General features: G+C 32.2%; 1 protein-coding gene across 3 annotated transcripts; it reads left to right on the forward strand.

Annotated features, from left to right (window-relative positions):
• The first annotated feature begins 4,199 nt into the window (after positions 1–4,199).
• On the forward strand, positions 4,200–23,498 carry LOC141401087 (arylsulfatase B). 3 transcript variants are annotated; one of them, XM_073980918.1, is made up of 5 exons: positions 4,200–4,442; positions 14,486–14,695; positions 21,717–22,103; positions 22,174–22,593; positions 22,655–23,498. In XM_073980918.1, exons 2-5 carry the CDS (start codon positions 14,570–14,572, stop codon positions 23,489–23,491), a joined length of 1,770 nt encoding a protein of 589 aa, XP_073837019.1. In that variant the 5' UTR covers positions 4,200–4,442; positions 14,486–14,569; the 3' UTR covers positions 23,492–23,498. The 3 variants fall into 3 exon arrangements, with proteins under 3 accessions (XP_073837019.1, XP_073837018.1, XP_073837017.1); XM_073980917.1 differs by having other exon boundaries at positions 4,200–4,438; XM_073980916.1 differs by having other exon boundaries at positions 4,212–4,841.
• Positions 23,499–23,937: the final 439 nt, after the last annotated feature.

Raw genomic sequence — 23,937 nt, forward strand, 5'->3', positions numbered from 1 at the left:
TTTTAATGAATATTTGGACCAACATAAGCGTGGAGTTTTTAAAGAATTTTTAATGAATATTTGGACCAACATAAGCGTGGATTTTTTAAAGAATTTTTAATGAATATTTGGACCAACATAAGCGTGGATTTTTTAAAGAATTTTTAATGAATATTTGGACCAACATAAGCGTGGATTTTTTAAAGAATTTTTAATGAATATTTGGACCAACATAAGCGTGGATTTTTTTAAAGAATTTTTAATGAATATTTGGACCAACATAAGCGTGGATTTTTTTAAGAATTTTTAATGAATATTTGGACCAACATAAGCGTGGATTTTTTTAAAGAAATTTTAATGAATATTTGGACCAACATAAGCGTGGATTTTTTTAAGAATTTTTAATGAATATTTGGACCAACATAAGCGTGGAGTTTTTAAAGAAATTTTAATGAATATTTGGACCAACATAAGCGTGGATTTTTTTAAGAATTTTTAATGAATATTTGGACCAACATAAGCGTGGATTTTTTAAAGAATTTTTAATGAATATTTGGACCAACATAAGCGTGGATTTTTTAAAGAATTTTTAATGAATATTTGGACCAACATAAGCGTGGATTTTTTAAAGAATTTTTAATGAATATTTGGACCAACATAAGCGTGGATTTTTTAAAGAATTTTTAATGAATATTTGGACCAACATAAGCGTGGATTTTTTAAAGAATTTTTAATGAATATTTGGACCAACATAAGCGTGGATTTTTTAAAGAATTTTTAATGAATATTTGGACCAACATAAGCGTGGATTTTTTAAAGAATTTTTAATGAATATTTGGACCAACATAAGCGTGGATTTTTTAATGAATATTGAGACCTCCATAAGCGTGGATTTTTTAAAGAATTTTTAATGAATATTTGGACCAACATAAGCGTGGATTTTTTAATGAATATTGAGACCTCCATAAGCGTGGATTTTTTAAAGAATTTTTAATGAATATTTGGACCAACATAAGCGTGGATTTTTTAATGAATATTGAGACCTCCATAAGCGTGGATTTTTTAAAGAATTTTTAATGAATATTTGGACCAACATAAGCGTGGATTTTTTAAAGAATTTTTAATGAATATTGAGACCTCCATAAGCGTGGATTTTTTAAAGAATTTTTAATGAATATTTGGACCAACATAAGCGTGGATTTTTTAATGAATATTGAGACCAACATAAGCGTGGATTTTTTAATGAATATTGAGACCTCCATAAGCGTGGATTTTTTAAAGAATTTTTAATGAATATTTGGACCAACATAAGCGTGGATTTTTTTTAAGAATTTTTAATGAATAGCGTGGATTTTTTAAAGAATTTTTAATGAATATTTGGACCAACATAAGCGTGGATTTTTTAATGAATATTGAGACCTCCATAAGCGTGGATTTTTTAAAGAATTTTTAATGAATATTTGGACCAACATAAGCGTGGATTTTTTTTAAGAATTTTTAATGAATATTTGGACCAACATAAGCGTGGATTTTTTTAAGAATTTTTAATGAATATTTGGACCAACATAAGCGTGGATTTTTTAATGAATATTGAGACCTCCATAAGCGTGGATTTTTTAAAGAATTTTTAATGAATATTTGGACCAACATAAGCGTGGATTTTTTAATGAATATTGAGACCTCCATAAGCGTGGAGTTTTTTAAAGAATTTTTAATGAATATTTTGACCAACATAAGCGTGGATTTTTTAAAGAATTTTTAATGAATATTTGGACCAACATAAGCGTGGAGTTTTTAAAGAATTTTTAATGAATATTTGGACCAACATAAGCGTGGATTTTTTAAAGAATTTTTAATGAATATTTGGACCAACATAAGCGTGGATTTTTTAAAGAATTTTTAATGAATATTTGGACCAACATAAGCGTGGATTTTTTAAAGAATTTTTAATGAATATTTGGACCAACATAAGCGTGGATTTTTTAAAGAATTTTTAATGAATATTTGGACCAACATAAGCGTGGATTTTTTAAAGAATTTTTAATGAATATTTGGACCAACATAAGCGTGGATTTTTTAAAGAATTTTTAATGAATATTTGGACCAACATAAGCGTGGATTTTTTAATGAATATTGAGACCTCCATAAGCGTGGATTTTTTAAAGAATTTTTAATGAATATTTGGACCAACATAAGCGTGGATTTTTTAATGAATATTGAGACCTCCATAAGCGTGGATTTTTTAAAGAATTTTTAATGAATATTTGGACCAACATAAGCGTGGATTTTTTAAAGAATTTTTAATGAATATTGAGACCTCCATAAGCGTGGATTTTTTAAAGAATTTTTAATGAATATTTGGACCAACATAAGCGTGGATTTTTTAATGAATATTGAGACCTCCATAAGCGTGGATTTTTTAAAGAATTTTTAATGAATATTTGGACCAACATAAGCGTGGATTTTTTAATGAATATTGAGACCTCCATAAGCGTGGATTTTTTAAAGAATTTTTAATGAATATTTGGACCAACATAAGCGTGGATTTTTTAAAGAATTTTTAATGAATATTGAGACCTCCATAAGCGTGGATTTTTTAAAGAATTTTTAATGAATATTTGGACCAACATAAGCGTGGATTTTTTAATGAATATTGAGACCTCCATAAGCGTGGATTTTTTAAAGAATTTTTAATGAATATTTGGACCAACATAAGCGTGGATTTTTTTTAAGAATTTTTAATGAATATTTGGACCAACATAAGCGTGGATTTTTTTAAGAATTTTTAATGAATATTTGGACCAACATAAGCGTGGATTTTTTAATGAATATTGAGACCTCCATAAGCGTGGATTTTTTAAAGAATTTTTAATGAATATTTGGACCAACATAAGCGTGGATTTTTTAATGAATATTGAGACCTCCATAAGCGTGGAGTTTTTTAAAGAATTTTTAATGAATATTTTGACCAACATAAGCGTGGATTTTTTAAAGAATTTTTAGTGAATATTTGGACCAACATAAGCGTGGATTTTTTAAAGAATTTTTAATGAATATTTGGACCAACATAAGCGTGGAGTTTTTTAAAGAATTTTTAATGAATATTTGGACCAACATAAGCGTGGATTTTTAACGAATTTTTAATGAATATTTGGACCAACATAAGCGTGGATTTTTAACGAATTTTTAATGAATATTTGGACCAACATAAAGCGTGGATTTTCTAAAGAATTTTTAATGAATATTTGCACCACATTAAGCGTGGATTTTTTAAAGAATTTTTAATGAATATTTACACCACATTAAGCGTGGATTTTTTAAAGAATTTTTAATAAATATTTGCACCACATAAAACGTGGATTTTTTAAAGAATTTTTAATGAATATTTGGACCAACATAAGCGTGGATTTTTTTGAAGAATTTTTAATGAATATTTGGACCAACATAAGCGTGGATTTTTTAAAGAATTTTTAATGAATATTTGGACCAACATAAGCGTGGATTTTTTAAAGAATTTTTAATGAATATTTGGACCAACATAAGCGTGGATTTTTTAAAGAATTTTTAATGAATATTTGGACCAACATAAGCGTGGATTTTTTAAAGAATTTTTAATGAATATTTGGACCAACATAAGCGTGGATTTTTTAAAGAATTTTTAATGAATATTTGGACCAACATAAGCGTGGATTTTTTAAAGAATTTTTAATGAATATTTGGACCAACATAAGCGTGGATTTTTTAAAGAATTTTTAATGAATATTTGGACCAACATAAGCGTGGATTTTTTAAAGAATTTTTAATGAATATTTGGACCAACATAAGCGTGGATTTTTTAAAGAATTTTTAATGAATATTTGGACCAACATAAGCGTGGATTTTTTAAAGAATTTTAAATGAATATTTGGACCAACATAAGCGTGGATTTTTTAAAGAATTTTTAATGAATATTTTGTGTTTTATGTGCGTGGATTTTTTAAAGAATTTTTAATGAATTATTAGAGGAATTTTTTTCAGTGTTTTGGGTTTCTAATAATGCCAATAATTATCCCCATTAAAGATGTTCTTCTTCTGTCGCTGTCTCGTTGAACTGTTTTTCCCCAATCATTAACCAAACGAATCTCTTCGCTAATACTTCAAACATTTCACATTTCTCTTTAATTCATTCTCTTATATTGTTTTCTCCAAAATTCAAATGCCAAAATAAATGCGGTTGTGTTTCGGACGCTAATATAGCTCACATTTCTGTTGTAAAATTGTTCATTATTCCGCGATACTTCCAAAAGAGTGCATCGATCGTGAATCGCTAAAATATTTTGTTTTTTTCTCATAAAAAATTCATGCGGTTAATTGTGTTGTTGGGGGAGTAAAAATTGTTGTTGTGCTGTGAACTTGCTCTTTGGCCCCCAAATCTTTCATTTATTTTTGTGGGGAGTACGCGAGTGTCTTGTCGGCTGAGGTGGGTGCGTGTTTTACATCAAAAACAAACAAAATAAAACAAATTTGAACAGAATCAATAACAAAATAAAACAAATAATGATATTATCGAGAGATAATGAGATTAGTGAGATTAGTAGTGTTAACATCTGAGAACTCTCTCCCCACTATTGTTATTGTTCGATAATCGGGAGTTAATGTGTGTTAGTGGTTTCTACAGTGCACAAATCAATCAATAAAAAAACAGAGTTACAAAACAAAAATACAAACAACTAAAAATAAACAATGTAATGGCGCAGTTTTTGGGGAAATTTTAAATAGACCAAAAATAAAAAATTGAAATTGGATAAAAAAATTGTATCTTTGTTTTGGCTGAAGTTGAGTTTAAGCATTAAGCTCGGATCGGGACCAAATTTTTTCCACAGGTAGGTCTCGTTACCTTGATCACAAATATATACAACATTTATTGCGGAAGTCTATACATCCCGAGATATGGGCCTGCAAAGTTACGAAAATGCCCTTGTTAAGGGTCGGCTACCTAGAGAAAAATTTTCAATTTAAAAGATATTTTGTTTCCGTGCCCTAGATTTGCACCTGTCCATAGCAGAAAGTCTTAAATTCCCGGCCGAAGGCCGGCTATTTAGAAAAAATTATAATTTTATCTGAGCTTAATGCTTAAACTCAACTTGCTCCAGGTCGGCTAACCCTGCAACAAGCTCTTATGTAAATATGCTATAAGCCCTCTTACAATTTCTAATTTGGATGCTAATAATGCTAAACGTATTTTTCTGAAAAGCCTCATTAAGTTGTCAATTCCATAAAATATCTGTCAAATAAATGTCACATTCCCCCCAAAATTCATGGTTTAGCTGCCAGTTTTAAATTGAATTTAGATATTATCAATATTGCTTGCATAAATAGCAATTTAAACACGTCTTCTTTCAAACACCTTTTGGCAAACAACAATTTGTGTTATCTCTTAATTTTCACTAATTGCTATTGACAGTGTATTTCAAATTTATTTCATCAAAAAATTAATCTAAATATTTATTGCGAAAAATAAATTTAATCAACTGTCCAAAACAGTTGGTGGGAAATTTTTTTAATGAGTGTTGACTTTTGGCGGCCCAATTACAATTAAGTCAGCAGCTGTAGGAAAATTATACAATTCAGTTTATGTTGATTTAGCAAATATTTCAATTAAAATATGTGAAGTTTTTTTATTAATGTAAATAATGAAATGTGATTGGGGGTGTCATTGGAATTATTTAAATTCCAATGAAAAATTCTGAAAAAATAATTAATTTTATGGATTTTTAAAGATTTTTAAAAAAAATTAAATGTCAATAGGCGTGGATTTTTTAAACAATTTTTCATCAATATTTACAACACCATAAGCGTGGATTTTTTAAACAATTTTTCATCAATATTTACAACACCATAAGCGTGGATTTTTTAAACAATTTTTCATCAATATTTACAACACCATAAGCGTGGATTTTTTAAACAATTTTTCATCAATATTTACAACACCATAAGCGTGGATTTTTTAAACAATTTTTCATCAATATTTACAACACCATAAGCGTGGATTTTTTAAACAATTTTTCATCAATATTTACAACACCATAAGCGTGGATTTTTTAAACAATTTTTCATCAATATTTACAACACCATAAGCGTGGATTTTTTAAACAATTTTTCATCAATATTTACAACACCATAAGCGTGGATTTTTTAAACAATTTTTCATCAATATTTACAACACCATAAGCGTGGATTTTTTAAACAATTTTTCATCAATATTTACAACACCATAAGCGTGGATTTTTTAAACAATTTTTCATCAATATTTACAACACCATAAGCGTGGATTTTTTAAACAATTTTTCATCAATATTTACAACACCATAAGCGTGGATTTTTTAAACAATTTTTCATCAATATTTACAACACCATAAGCGTGGATTTTTTAAACAATTTTTCATCAATATTTACAACACCATAAGCGTGGATTTTTTAAACAATTTTTCATCAATATTTACAACACCATAAGCGTGGATTTTTTAAACAATTTTTCATCAATATTTACAACACCATAAGCGTGGATTTTTTAAACAATTTTTCATCAATATTTACAACACCATAAGCGTGGATTTTTTAAACAATTTTTCATCAATATTTACAACACCATAAGCGTGGATTTTTTAAACAATTTTTCATCAATATTTACAACACCATAAGCGTGGATTTTTTAAACAATTTTTCATCAATATTTACAACACCATAAGCGTGGATTTTTTAAACAATTTTTCATCAATATTTACAACACCATAAGCGTGGATTTTTTAAACAATTTTTCATCAATATTTACAACACCATAAGCGTGGATTTTTTAAACAATTTTTCATCAATATTTACAACACCATAAGCGTGGATTTTTTAAACAATTTTTCATCAATATTTACAACACCATAAGCGTGGATTTTTTAAACAATTTTTCATCAATATTTACAACACCATAAGCGTGGATTTTTTAAACAATTTTTCATCAATATTTACAACACCATAAGCGTGGATTTTTTAAACAATTTTTCATCAATATTTACAACACCATAAGCGTGGATTTTTTAAACAATTTTTCATCAATATTTACAACACCATAAGCGTGGATTTTTTAAACAATTTTTCATCAATATTTACAACACCATAAGCGTGGATTTTTTAAACAATTTTTCATCTATATTTACAACACCATAAGCGTGGATTTTTTAAACAATTTTTCATCAATATTTACAACACCATAAGCGTGGATTTTTTAAACAATTTTTCATCAATATTTACAACACCATAAGCGTGGATTTTTTAAACAATTTTTCATCAATATTTACAACACCATAAGCGTGGATTTTTTAAACAATTTTTCATCAATATTTACAACACCATAAGCGTGGATTTTTTAAACAATTTTTCATCAATATTTACAACACCATAAGCGTGGATTTTTTAAACAATTTTTCATCAATATTTACAACACCATAAGCGTGGATTTTTTAAACAATTTTTCATCAATATTTACAACACCATAAGCGTGGATTTTTTAAACAATTTTTCATCAATATTTACAACACCATAAGCGTGGATTTTTTAAACAATTTTTCATCAATATTTACAACACCATAAGCGTGGATTTTTTAAACAATTTTTCATCAATATTTACAACACCATAAGCGTGGATTTTTTAAACAATTTTTCATCAATATTTACAACACCATAAGCGTGGATTTTTTAAACAATTTTTCATCAATATTTACAACACCATAAGCGTGGATTTTTTAAACAATTTTTCATCAATATTTACAACACCATAAGCGTGGATTTTTTAAACAATTTTTCATCAATATTTACAACACCATAAGCGTGGATTTTTTAAACAATTTTTCATCAATATTTACAACACCATAAGCGTGGATTTTTTAAACAATTTTTCATCAATATTTACAACACCATAAGCGTGGATTTTTTAAACAATTTTTCATCAATATTTACAACACCATAAGCGTGGATTTTTTAAACAATTTTTCATCAATATTTACAACACCATAAGCGTGGATTTTTTAAACAATTTTTCATCAATATTTACAACACCATAAGCGTGGATTTTTTAAACAATTTTTCATCAATATTTACAACACCATAAGCGTGGATTTTTTAAACAATTTTTCATCAATATTTACAACACCATAAGCGTGGATTTTTTAAACAATTTTTCATCAATATTTACAACACCATAAGCGTGGATTTTTTAAACAATTTTTCATCAATATTTACAACACCATAAGCGTGGATTTTTTAAACAATTTTCATCAATATTTACAACACCATAAGCGTGGATTTTTTAAACAATTTTTCATCAATATTTACAACACCATAAGCGTGGATTTTTTAAACAATTTTTCATCAATATTTACAACACCATAAGCGTGGATTTTTTAAACAATTTTTCATCAATATTTACAACACCATAAGCGTGGATTTTTTAAACAATTTTTCATCAATATTTACAACACCATAAGCGTGGATTTTTTAAACAATTTTTCATCAATATTTACAACACCATAAGCGTGGATTTTTTAAACAATTTTTCATCAATATTTACAACACCATAAGCGTGGATTTTTTAAACAATTTTTCATCAATATTTACAACACCATAAGCGTGGATTTTTTAAACAATTTTTCATCAATATTTACAACACCATAAGCGTGGATTTTTTAAACAATTTTTCATCAATATTTACAACACCATAAGCGTGGATTTTTTAAACAATTTTTCATCAATATTTACAACACCATAAGCGTGGATTTTTTAAACAATTTTTCATCAATATTTACAACACCATAAGCGTGGATTTTTTAAACAATTTTTCATCAATATTTACAACACCATAAGCGTGGATTTTTTAAACAATTTTTCATCAATATTTACAACACCATAAGCGTGGATTTTTTAAACAATTTTTCATCAATATTTACAACACCATAAGCGTGGATTTTTTAAACAATTTTTCATCAATATTTACAACACCATAAGCGTGGATTTTTTAAACAATTTTTTCATCAATATTTACAACACCATAAGCGTGGATTTTTTAAACAATTTTTCATCAATATTTACAACACCATAAGCGTGGATTTTTTAAACAATTTTTCATCAATATTTACAACACCATAAGCGTGGATTTTTTAAACAATTTTTCATCAATATTTACAACACCATAAGCGTGGATTTTTTAAACAATTTTTCATCAATATTTACAACACCATAAGCGTGGATTTTTTAAACAATTTTTCATCAATATTTACAACACCATAAGCGTGGATTTTTTAAACAATTTTTCATCAATATTTACAACACCATAAGCGTGGATTTTTTAAACAATTTTTCATCAATATTTACAACACCATAAGCGTGGATTTTTTAAACAATTTTTCATCAATATTTACAACACCATAAGCGTGGATTTTTTAAACAATTTTTCATCAATATTTACAACACCATAAGCGTGGATTTTTTAAACAATTTTTCATCAATATTTACAACACCATAAGCGTGGATTTTTTAAACAATTTTTCATCAATATTTACAACACCATAAGCGTGGATTTTTTAAACAATTTTTCATCAATATTTACAACACCATAAGCGTGGATTTTTTAAACAATTTTTCATCAATATTTACAACACCATAAGCGTGGATTTTTTAAACAATTTTTCATCAATATTTACAACACCATAAGCGTGGATTTTTTAAACAATTTTTCATCAATATTTACAACACCATAAGCGTGGATTTTTTAAACAATTTTTCATCAATATTTACAACACCATAAGCGTGGATTTTTTAAACAATTTTTCATCAATATTTACAACACCATAAGCGTGGATTTTTAAACAATTTTTCATCAATATTTACAACACCATAAGCGTGGATTTTTTAAACAATTTTTCATCAATATTTACAACACCATAAGCGTGGATTTTTTAAACAATTTTTCATCAATATTTACAACACCATAAGCGTGGATTTTTTAAACAATTTTTCATCAATATTTACAACACCATAAGCGTGGATTTTTTAAACAATTTTTCATCAATATTTACAACACCATAAGCGTGGATTTTTTAAACAATTTTTCATCAATATTTACAACACCATAAGCGTGGATTTTTTAAACAATTTTTCATCAATATTTACAACACCATAAGCGTGGATTTTTTAAACAATTTTTCATCAATATTTACAACACCATAAGCGTGGATTTTTTAAACAATTTTTCATCAATATTTACAACACCATAAGCGTGGATTTTTTAAACAATTTTTCATCAATATTTACAACACCATAAGCGTGGATTTTTTAAACAATTTTTCATCAATATTTACAACACCATAAGCGTGGATTTTTAAACAATTTTTCATCAATATTTACAACACCATAAGCGTGGATTTTTTAAACAATTTTTCATCAATATTTACAACACCATAAGCGTGGATTTTTAAACAATTTTTCATCAATATTTACAACACCATAAGCGTGGATTTTTTAAACAATTTTTCATCAATATTTACAACACCATAAGCGTGGATTTTTTAAACAATTTTCATCAATATTTACAACACCATAAGCGTGGATTTTTTAAACAATTTTTCATCAATATTTACAACACCATAAGCGTGGATTTTTTAAACAATTTTTCATCAATATTTACAACACCATAAGCGTGGATTTTTTAAAAAATTTTTCATCAATATTTACAACACCATAAGCGTGGATTTTTTAAACAATTTTTCATCAATATTTACAACACCATAAGCGTGGATTTTTTAAACAATTTTTCATCAATATTTACAACACCATAAGCGTGGATTTTTAAACAATTTTTCATCAATATTTACAACACCATAAGCGTGGATTTTTTAAACAATTTTTCATCAATATTTACAACACCATAAGCGTGGATTTTTTAAACAATTTTTCATCAATATTTACAACACCATAAGCGTGGATTTTTTAAACAATTTTTCATCAATATTTACAACACCATAAGCGTGGATTTTTTAAACAATTTTTCATCAATATTTACAACACCATAAGCGTGGATTTTTTAAACAATTTTTCATCAATATTTACAACACCATAAGCGTGGATTTTTTAAACAATTTTTCATCAATATTTACAACACCATAAGCGTGGATTTTTTAAACAATTTTTCATCAATATTTACAACACCATAAGCGTGGATTTTTTAAACAATTTTTCATCAATATTTACAACACCATAAGCGTGGATTTTTTAAACAATTTTTCATCAATATTTACAACACCATAAGCGTGGATTTTTTAAACAATTTTTCATCAATATTTACAACACCATAAGCGTGGATTTTTTAAACAATTTTTCATCAATATTTACAACACCATAAGCGTGGATTTTTTAAACAATTTTTCATCAATATTTACAACACCATAAGCGTGGATTTTTTAAACAATTTTTCATCAATATTTACAACACCATAAGCGTGGATTTTTTAAACAATTTTTCATCAATATTTACAACACCATAAGCGTGGATTTTTTAAACAATTTTTCATCAATATTTACAACACCATAAGCGTGGATTTTTTAAACAATTTTTCATCAATATTTACAACACCATAAGCGTGGATTTTTTAAACAATTTTTCATCAATATTTACAACACCATAAGCGTGGATTTTTTAAACAATTTTTCATCAATATTTACAACACCATAAGCGTGGATTTTTTAAACAATTTTTCATCAATATTTACAACACCATAAGCGTGGATTTTTTAAACAATTTTTCATCAATATTTACAACACCATAAGCGTGGATTTTTTAAACAATTTTTCATCAATATTTACAACACCATAAGCGTGGATTTTTTAAACAATTTTTCATCAATATTCTTTAAAAAATCCACGCTTTATGTGGTGCAAATATTCATTAAAAATTCTTTAAAAAATCCACGCTTTATGTTGTGCAAATATTCATTAAAAATTCTTTAAAAAATCCAGTCTTTAAGTGGTGCAAATATTCATTAAAAATTCTTTAAAATATCCACGCCTATGGGGCTGGAAATATTCATTAAAAATTCTTTAAAAAATCCACGCTTTATGTGGTGCAAATATTCATTAAAAATTCTTTAAAAAATCCAGTCTTTAAGTGGTGCAAATATTCATTAAAAATTCTTTAAAATATCCACGCCTATGGGGCTGGAAATATTCATTAAAAATTCTTTAAAAAATCCACGCTTTATGTGGTGCAAATATTCATTAAAAATTCTTTAAAAAATCCACGATTTATGTGGTGCAAATATTCATTAAAAATTCTTTAAAAAATCCACGCTTTATGTGGTGCAAATATTCATTAAAAATTCTTTAAAAAATCCACGATTTATGTGGTGCAAATATTCATTAAAAATTCTTTAAAAAATCCACGCTTTATGTGGTGCAAATATTCATTAAAAATTCTTTAAAAAATCCACGATTTATGTGGTGCAAATATTCATTAAAAATTCTTTAAAAAATCCACGCTTTATGTGGTGCAAATATTCATTAAAAATTCTTTAAAAAATCCACGATTTATGTGGTGCAAATATTCATTAAAAATTCTTTAAAAAATCCACGCTTTATGTGGTGCAAATATTCATTAAAAATTCTTTAAAAAATCCAGTCTTTAAGTGGTGCAAATATTCATTAAAAATTCTTTAAAATATCCACGCCTATGGGGCTGGAAATATTCATTAAAAATTCTTTAAAAAATCCACGCTTTATGTGGTGCAAATATTCATTAAAAATTCTTTAAAAAATCCACGATTTATGTGGTGCAAATATTCATTAAAAATTCTTTAAAAAATCCACGCTTTATGTGGTGCAAATATTCATTAAAAATTCTTTAAAAAATCCACGCTTTATGTGGTGCAAATATTCATTAAAAATTCTTTAAAAAATCCACGCTTTATGTGGTGCAAATATTCATTAAAAATTCCTTTAAAAATCCACGCTTATGTTAGTCCAAGCATTCATTCTCTGTGTGTAGTCCTCTAAATATTTATTTAAAAATGCATAAAAAATAACTTTTTCAACAATCTCATTTTATGGACGTCATAACTTCCAAACGTTTCCTTTGACGTCAATACGTCAACTCCATCAACAAAATTTAATTGTGCCATAGATCGTATCTTCTTAATATGAAACAAAATGATATCAAAAACAAAATCTGGAAAATCCGCTGTAATATAAACTTCATGTGTAATAATTATATATCATTAAGAGTATATATAAATTTAATAACAATTGTGGGTGATGTGCATTTTAATTGGTTGCTATTTAAAAAAATGTATTTGTCGCTTTAAATGTGTCACCATATTGACGTCTTTATTGTGTACATGTAGAACGTGCAAATTGGGTTAATACCTTGTAATGCAAAAAAAAAACATTGTTTAAATGGTTTGTTTTTTTTTTTTTAATAAATAACGTGAGCTGTAAGCTTTGAACACGTGATTCAGAATTCCTGAAATTTTCGAGATGGAAAAGATTAAGATTAAAAAGGCGTGGATTTTTTAAAGATTTTTTTAAGAATATTTGCAGCACCATAGGCATGGATTTTTAAAGAATTTAGGAATTTTTGAAGCACAATAAAAGTACATTTTTATTTGTGTCTCCCACAGTGGGCGATGTTTGATTCACCGAAACCACACCTTATTTTTTTAACTTGCTAACCTTCCCATTTTTTAATTGTTTATCGGCAGTGGTCTAAATTTTCCGCTTCTTTTGTTTCAAATTATTTGTTACACCGGCGATTTGTTAAAGCTAAATTGACAGGTAAACAATAATTAACTAAACCGGCAGCAGCAACAAACCCATGTCGAATACAATGCTATCGACATTTAATTGTCTATTTTTTTAATTAGGGATTTTATGGAAATTCCAATCAAAATTTGTTATCAGTGACGAAAAAGAGAGAGAGTAATTAAGAAAATAAAAAAAGAGTAACAGAAATGTACTCTTGATTTTTCTGCAGAAAAGTAAACTAAAAGGTTAATCAAGGGGGAGATACAGAATGATTACTGGGTAGTGTTCGTTAAGAATATGTCATCGATTTTCTAAGGAAATAATTATTTAAAATAAATACTAGTTTCCTTAAAACGCCCCTAAAAATAACTACTCCCCCATTGACATTCCTTCAACTCCATTCTCCATTCATTCATCCACCACTATTCTCCATTGTTTTTTTAACAAAAATATCATCTGAGCAGACAATCGACAAACAACCATCTAATAAATTAACCAAGCAGTAACTACTGTTAACAATAATTTCCAAACAGCAACAACAACAACAATAAATATTTACACAAATTTTTATGATGAGTAAAACACCGAACGACTGACATTAGTCAATCTTGAACGTGACTTAATTGTATTAAAATACAATATTTTATTGCTAAAAAATCGCGCTTCTTCTTTTTTTTTTTTTTGCTTTCTAGGCGCCATCTAATTGGGGAGTCATAGATGCCATTTGAATATTTTAGCGTGGAAATTTTGGTATAGAATAAAAAAGTTGCTGAAGTATGATTCGATTTTATCTGCTAGCTGTGCTGCTGGCGGTACTATTAGCAGTGGCGTCGTCGGTGCAAGCCGCCACCTGGGAGCATAATGCCAAGCCAAATATTGTTATAATTATGGCTGATGATATGGTGAGTATTGAAATATGATGAAATTTATGGGGAAACTAATTTTAAGTGCTATTCAGCTAGCTGAATTAGATTAGAAATGCAATTCAGCAAACTGAATTACGTTAACATTGCAATTCAGCTACCCTAATTGCGCTAAAATGCAATTCAGCTGGCTGAATTACGTTAAAGTTGCAATTCAGCTAGCTGAATTAGACTAGAAATGCAATTCAGCTAGCTGAATAACGTTAAAATTGAAATTCAGTTAGCAGAGTTACGTTAAGATGCAATTCAGCATAACTGAATTACGTTAAAACTGCAATTCAGCTAGCTGAATTACGTTAAAATTGAAATTCAGCTAGCTGAATTACGTTAAAATTTAAATTCAGTTAGCTGAATTACGTTAACATTACAATTCAGCTAGCTGAATTACTTTAACATTGCAATTCAGCTAGCTGAATGACAAAAAGGTTTTAAAAGAAAGCATTATATTGTATTAAAACAAATTTTAATATCGAATTTAAAAAATTCAGCTAGCTGAATTGCAATTTAGTAAGATTTTAAACCAATTTAATTAGCTGAATTGAGAAATGAACTATTTTTTAGCGTAAATTCCATAATATTATCATAAAACTCATTTTAACACAATTCAGCTAGCTGAATTAAAATAAGCTGTTATATAAACAAATTATTGTATTAAAACTAATTTTAAGATAGAATTTAAAAAATTCAGCTAGCGGAATTGTAATAATTTGTTATAAAATTCCATAATATTATCATAAAACTCATTTTAATACAATTCAGCTAGATAAAATTACATTTCAGCTAGCTGAATTACAATAAGCTGTTATAAAAAAACATTTTATTGTATTAAAACTAATTTTAAGACAGAACTTAAAAAATTCAGCTAGCTGAATAGCAATTTACTAAGATTTTAAACCAATTTAATTAGCTGAATTGAGAAATGAACTATTTTTAGCGTAATTCAGCTAGCTGAATTGTAATAATTTGTTATAAAATTCCATAATATCATAAAACTCATTTTAACACAATTCAGCTAGCTAAAATTACATTTCAGCTAGCTAAAATTACATTTCAGCTAACTGAATTACAATAAGCTGTTATAAAAAAAAAACATTTTATTGTATTAAAACTAATTTTAAGATATAATTTAAAAAAATCAGCTAGATGAATTGCAATTTAGTACGATTTAAAGGGTGCGTCTATAGACCCTGTCTAAGATAAAGGGTGCTTCTATAGACCATTTCTGAAAGAAAGGGTGCTTCTATAGTCCGTTTGCGAAAGAAAGGGTGCTCCTACAGACCGATTCTAAAAGATAGTGTGTCTCTACCAACCATTCTAAAAGAAAGGGTGCTTCTATAAACCCTTTCTGAAAGAAAGTGTACCTCTATCGAAAGAAAGGGTGCTTTTATAGTCCCTTTCTGAAAGAAATGGTGTTTCTAGAAACCCATTATGAAAGAAAGTGTGCTTCTAGAGACCCCTCCTGAAAGAAAGGATTCTTCTATTGGCCCTTTCCTGTAAGAAAGGGTGCTTTATAGATCGTTTTAGAAAGAAAGGGCGCTTCTATAGACTGGTTCTGAAAGAATCAGTGTTTATGTGAACCCTTCTGTAAGAAAGGGTGCTTCTGTAGACCCATTCTGAAAAATCCCATGTTGTTGTTTATCGCCCTGGAAATGCATCAATTGCATCGGCCACTAAAGTCAACAGACATACCGAGTATTTTTTATATCTGTACTGAAGACGTCAGAGGACTTTTGTTGATATACCAAAGCATCAGAGGCCTTTTGAAGATCTCCAAATCCTTCTGTTGCTTTACTGACGACATTAGAAGCCTACTATTGTTCCGAATCATCAGATGATCTCGGAAGCCTTATTTACTATACTGTAGACCTCAGAGGTCTTCTCTTACTATACTGTATACATCAAAAGCCTTCTGTTCTCAGACTGAAAAGCTCAGAGGCATTCTCTTGTCATACTAAAGACCTCAGGGGGCTTCTATTGCTATATTGAAGACGTTAAAGGTTTTTCTAAAACCTCAGGGTACTTATATTTCTTTATTGAAGACATAAGAGGCCTTCCGTTGTTATATGCCAAAGATTTTCTGTTGAAATACCGATGCATCAGAAGCCTTCTGAAGAGCTCCAAAATCTTTTGTAGCTGGCTGACCACAGCAGAAGCCTTCTATTGTTATAATGAAGACATCAGAAGCCTTAAGCGCTTAGACTGAAAACATACGATGCCTTATATTGGTATACTGACCTCAGAGACCTCAGGTTCCTTATAATTCTTTACTGAAGACTTAAGTGGCCTTTTATTGTTATATCGTTGACCGCAGAGGCTTATTATCGCTATACTGAAGACCTCAGAGACTTTCTGTTGATATACCGAAGGCCTTCTGAAGATCTCCGAAGCCTTTTCTTGCTACACCGGCGATATCAGGAGCCTTCTATTGTTATACTGAATACATCAGAGGCCTTCTGTTGCTATACTGAAGATATCAGAGGCGTTTAAGACATCAGGGTCGTTACACTTCAGAAAATTTCTGTTGATATACCGAAGCATCGGCATTTTCTAAGACCTCATGATCCTTATATTTCTTTACAGAAGTTTGAGATTTCTAATTCTAGACTGAAGACGTCAGTGAATATTTCTTTATATACCGAAGCATCAGAAGCCTTTTGTTGATATACGTAGACCTCAGAGACCTTCTGTTACTATACCAAAACCCTTAGAGCCCTTCTGTTGCTATACTGACGACCTTATGTTCACCGCAATCCAGGAAACAAAGTTCGCAGTCACCTGTAGTTTGCAACGTTGAGATAGTTACAACGTTTGGCAGAAGGATCGTACAAGAAGCAGGGGAAGAGAACTTACCATCCTTATACAGTGGTAGTGATGCTCAACGTGTACATACCGCCGATGAATAGTTGTGTCCTTCGTTATATGCTTGATATTGACTCGCTTTTTGAAGGCAATAACCGTCTGGTGCTAGGGTCTCAACAGTCATCATGAGCTTTTGAATTCCGGATTTGTACCCTTGACCACATTTATACAGTACTGACCTAGGAAATTGATAGATCCACGCTGCTATAAGGATAAGAGGATATTGCCACAGCTCGCCGTCATCACCAGAGTGGCACCCGGTCTGATAAATTATGTCCTGCCCTGGCAACCCGTCATTTCGGTTGGCTCTTAATACATCTTCCTATCATCGTCTCCAACATAACCTCTGACCATGGGAAAACCAATTTGCAAGACTTCTGAAAATTTGCCATTCAGAGAATTGCCCAAACCCTCGGAATACAAAAAAAAAATTGCGAGACATGATCATAGTGCAGACGCTCGGTATACCCGAAATTAGATAAAATTTCCCCAGAGGCAACGGGACTATCAAAGGAGCGTGATAAGCTTCATCGTACGAACTCTGAAGACGCAACAGTTTGCGAACTCTGGCCACCTTCACCCAACTTCATAACCTCTGACCGCCGTACTTTTCTTAACCATGGAAACACTGATTGGCAAAGTTTCAGAGACTTCAGAGAATTTAAGACACTACTACGAGGATAGGAGGAGATTGCCACAGCTCGCCAGACATCACCATTGACGCACCCGGTCTTAAGGCCTCCGTTGAGTGCCGCGCTACCACAACCACATGAAACAAGTGTGAGTGATGCCAAGTTTCCTTTTGAAGCTTCCATGTGGTTGTGGTTTTCAAGGTGTGACAACGAACAGTTCCCGAGGCGGGTTGATATCTACAGAACTGTTTTACCTCTGCATTTCCGAAATTCCTCATCCTCCAGACGGCATGGAGATTGAAATGTATGTGGATGATTAATTGTACGATCCCCCACAAAACAACTTGGTCGATGATGTTCTGATTCCGACCACCAACTACCTCAATATATTGGGTGCAATGTTCGATTGCATGTTTGAGTCGTGCGTACAAATCTCTGCTATATGCGACATGATCAGAATTAGAACATGGTTCTCAAGTCGCTGGCTGACTGACTGACTACCCAAAGATATTGAATGTAACGTTCGACAGCAACTTTAAGTCGTCCGCAAAAGCCGCTGATATATGCGATAAGATTGGAAGTAGGAACAAGGTCCTCAAGAAGCTGGTCGGCATCACAAGGGGGTTATGACAAATAAAGCCTCTTGACCTCTTATAAAACAATAGGCAGGTCTGTGGTAAGCTATGCGGCACAATTGTGGTATGATAATTTTAACGCTGCGCATTGGAAAAATATTAAAAACTTCCAGAATACCGTCCTTAGGACTATAACGGGGTGCCTCCTCATGACACTAGTAGACTATCCTCATAACGAGGTGAAGATTTCACCGATGCATCAGAACAACAAGGTGCTGTGGGGGCAGCACCGTGACCATTCCTGACACAATCTTGTGGACAGTTTTTCTCCCAGGAGAGTTCTATATGTTCTAGAGAGAGAGAGGTCCAAAGGTATAAATGGGAACCTTGAGACCAACCAGCCCATCAGGCAGGCTTGAATAGCTTTCGCACTCTTGCAGTTGGGCTGGCAGTTCAAAGGTATAATGTGAATGCAGTACTTGGAGACAAGTCCCCAGCCAAAGCAGCAAAGGATAACGCCAGCTGCCAAGGCAACCATGTTAGCCCGATTGACATCCGGATGCAGCCCCCTCAATTCATACTGGGCCCGAATTAATACTACGATACTCAGGACATCTTGTGCATGTGTATTGGCACCGCACTATACGCTACATTTGTCTCCGTATTATTTATGGAGGCAACTGCCGCCTACCTGAGTGTATATGGCCTAAATGGGCTCAAATGTCGTCTACCATGGGTACATTGTCTACCTGACTGTATACCAAATGCCGTCTACCTGAGAGTAGATAGCTTCAACGGTCGTGTACATGAAGATGGGTGCATGTAGATTGGCACCGCACTACACGCTACATTTGTCTCCGTATTATTTGTGGAGGCAATTGTAGTCTACCTGAGTGTATATGGTGTAAATTGCCCAAAATTCCGTCTACCTGGGGTATATTGTCTAACTGAGAGTAGATAGGTTCAAAGGCCGCCTACAAGAAGATGGTCGAAGGAACATACGACCTCAGTCTCCTTATGTTGCTACACTGAAGGCATCAGAGGCGTTTCTAAGACCTCCGGGTCCTTTTTACCGAATACCTATGAAGTTTTTCGTTGATATACCATATACAGCAGAGTCTCAGGTTCAGAGGATTTCAGTAGATATGCCGAAGCATTAGAGGCATTCTAAAGATCTCAAAAGCCTTCTGTTTTTTACTGAAGACCTTCGTATTCTTTATGGAGGCAACGGTCGTCTACCTGAGTGCATATGACCTAAAAGGCCGTATAGTCCAGGGTAGCTGGGCTCAAATGTCCTCTACCTGTGGATGTATTGTTCAAAAGGCTGTCTATTCGTGTGCTCAAATGCCTACATTTGTCTCCGTGTTATTTGTGGAGGCAACTGCCGTCTACTGAGTGTATATGGCCTAAATGGGATCAAACCGTCTACCTGCGGTATCTTGTCTACCTGACTGTATATTAAAGACCTTCCACCTGAGATATAGGTTCAAAGGACGTCTACATGAGTATGGTTTCAGAATTTTTGTATCTGAACACAGAGGAACCAGAATCAAATAACTGAAAACGATAGACGAAGGAACATAAGATATCAGTCTCCTTGTGTTGCTATACTGAAGACGTCAGCTATTTTTCTAATACCTCAGGGTCCTATTCTTTCTTTACCGAATACCTATAAAGCTTTTCGTTGGTATACCATATATAGCAAAGTCTTTTTATCGCTGTACTCAAGAGGTCAGAGGATTTCTGTAGATATGCCGAAGCATTAGAGGCATTCTAAAGATCTCAAAAGCCTTCTGTTTTTTACTGAAGACCTTCGTATTCTTTATGGAGGCAACGGTCGTTTACCTGTGAGTATATGATCTAAAGGCCGTCTAGTCCCGGATAGCAGAGCTCAAATGTTTTCTAACTGTGGATATATTGTTCAACGGTCGTCTACCTGAGTTTATATGTCATAAAAGGCTGTCTACTCGTGGGCTCAAATACCGTCTACATGCGTTATATTGTCTACCTGTGAGTAGATAGGTGCAATAGTCGTGTAGATGAGAAGGGGTGCATGTGGATTGGCACCGCACTACACGCTACATTTGTCTTCGTATTATTTGTGGAGACAACTGCTCAAATGCCACCCACCTGGGGTATATTGTCTACCTGACCGTATATTAAAGACCTTCTACCTGAGAGATAGGTTCAAAGGCCGTATACATGAGTATGGTTTCAGAATTTTTGAATCTGAACACAGAGGACCCAAAAAAGAATAACTGAAAACGATAGACGAACGAACATAAGATCTCAGTATCCTTATGTTGCTATACTGAAGGCATCAGATGCTTTTCTAAAACCTCAGGGCCCTTTTTTCTTTGCCGAATACCTATAAAGCTTTTCGTTGGTGTACCACATACAGCAGAGTCTTTTATCGCTGCTCTGAAGAGGACAGAGGATTTCTGTAGATATGCCGAAGCATTAGAGGCATTCTAAAGATTTCAAAAGTCTTCTGTCCTTTAACTTAAGTCCTTCGTATTCTTTATCGAGGCAACAGTAGTCTACCTGTGTGTCTATGGCCTAAAAGGTCGTCTAACCAACGGTAGGTGGGCTCAAACATTGTCTACCTGTGTGTATATTGTTCAACGGTCACCTACCTGAGTTTATATGACCTCAAATGCCGTCTACCTGAAGACTGTTGCAGAAGTTTTGAATCCGAACACAGAGGAACAAAGACCAGATACATAGCTGGAAACGATATACCAACGAAGTTATGTGTTGCTATAACTTCTCTTGTCTTTCAAAACACTGAAACACACCCGGCTTGAGTTATATTCTGAACTACTATCTGAACTTTATATAATATAACCAAATTATGAGATTCCTTACCTAGGCCAGCTTCCCTTTGTTCTAACCCAGCATTAATAAGAAATTATCTCCCTTTTATCATTCCAGGGTTTCGATGATGTCAGTTTCCGTGGCTCCAATGAATTCCTAACACCCAATATCGATGCCTTAGCCTATAGTGGGGTAATATTAAATAATCTCTATACTCCCTCCATGTGTACGCCATCGCGGGCAGCTTTACTTACCGGGAAATATCCTCTGAACACTGGAATGCAACATTATGTCTTGGTTAATGATCAACCATGGAGTCTGCCGGTGAATGAGACCACAATGGCGGAGATTTTCCAGCAAAATGGTTATTTTACCTCGCTAATAGGTAAATGGCATTTGGGTATGTCACGGAAAGCCTATACGCCGACTTTTCGGGGATTCGATCAGCATTATGGTTACCTGGGGGCCTATGTGGGTTATTATGATCAGACATTGGATCAGGGGGTAAGTAGAGAAGGCAGAGGTGGACTTTGAAATTAACTTTAATTGATTTTGGATATTTCTTCTCGCCTAGAATGCCAACTATTCTCGAGGCCATGACTTCCGTGACAATTTGAAGCCTGTCTGTGATCGCAACGGTACCTATGTCACCGATTTACTGACTGAAGCTGCCGTACAACGTATCCAGAGGCATAACTATCACAAAAAGCCGCTCTTTATGCTGCTTAGCCATTTGGCACCCCATGCGGGTAATGATGAGGACCCTCTACAAGCCCCGGAGGCGGAAATTGCCAAATTTTCTTATATCAAAGATGAAAGGCGTAGGAAATATGCAGCCATGGTTTCAAAACTGGATGAAAGTGTGGGCCAGGTGGTGGAGGCTTTGAGTCTCAAGGGGATCCTTAATAACACCATATTGCTGTTCTTGTCCGACAATGGTGGACCCAGCGTGGGCATGCATTCAACAACCGCCTCCAATTATCCTCTAAGAGGGGTAAGTTAAGAGGGGAATTTTTTTAATTTTACCATAAAATAAAAATGTTCTCTATTTTCAGCAAAAACACTCGCCATGGGAGGGTGGTTTACGCAGTTCGGCAGCCATTTGGTCTACCCAGCTGGAAAAATTGGGTACCATTTGGAAACAAAAGATTTACATTGCTGATTTTCTACCCACCTTGGCGGCAGCGGCAAACATCCACCTGGATCTGGAGGCTCTGCGAATAGATGGCCTTAACCTTTGGCCCTCCCTCAAGTATGGCTATGAATCTGTGGAACGTGAAATCATGCACAACATTGATGAAATCTTCAACTACGAGGTATATGCCAAGGGAAAATGGAAATTTGTCAATGGCAGCACGGTGGAGGGACGTTATGATGGTTGGCTATCGCAGAGGCCCAATGATAGTTCACAAATTGATCCCCGCTTCGGGCACTATGAGGAATTGGTAAAAGATTCCGCCACGTGGAAACATTTACATAGCATAAATGGTGATAAACCCCTAGACCTAATGGAACAACGCCGCCAAGCCGAGGTCAAATGTGCGTACAACAATTCCTCCGATACGGTACCATGTAACCCCCTCGAATCTCCCTGTCTCTTCGATTTAGATGTGGATCCCTGTGAACAAAATAATCTCTATGAAAAATATAAAAATTCCACCATATTTGCAAATATTTTAGAACGTCTAGCATACTTTAGGGAGCATGCCCACCCTATTAATAATCGACCAGCTGATTATCGCTGCAATCCTGCTGATTTTAATTATGAATGGACCTGGTGGGAGGATATATTGGAGGGTAATGGTGTGGCAAGAATTCAACTCAATTTGAATTATTTCGAATTATTGGGTCTGACAGGTCTCCTACTTGCCTTGAGGCATATTTTAGTATAAGAAGAAAGAGAGAAGAAGAAGAGGAAGATGAAAATGAATGATATTCCTATAAATATTGTTAATGAAATTTAGAAAAATGTTTGTATTTTTTAATTTAAGAAAAACTGTTATGAATTAATAATTAAAAAAATATAGAAAATATATTTAAAAAAACAAGTAAAAAAGTATCAGTCGGCTTTGCCGATCGAATGTGTTTAAGGTCTTTTCAGAATTTGGTGGCCATTTTTAGGCATTTGAACTTGCCAACAAAAATGTGGATTAGGATTAAAGTTCAAAAGTGTTGCGGAGGAGGTACTTGAAGAAATGGACCGACATAGTCCATTATGGAAGTGTATCTTATTTTGGGAGTCATATATTTTCGATAGATATCGCACCCACCAGTCACTTCAGTGGGCCATTGTATAAAATAATGTCACTCTAAACAGGACCACAATGAACAACATCGG

This window comes from Musca autumnalis, unplaced genomic scaffold (assembly GCF_047663935.1).
Source record: "Musca autumnalis isolate F117 unplaced genomic scaffold, ASM4766393v1 scaffold_4, whole genome shotgun sequence".
NCBI classification, from domain to species: Eukaryota; Metazoa; Arthropoda; class Insecta; order Diptera; family Muscidae; genus Musca; species Musca autumnalis.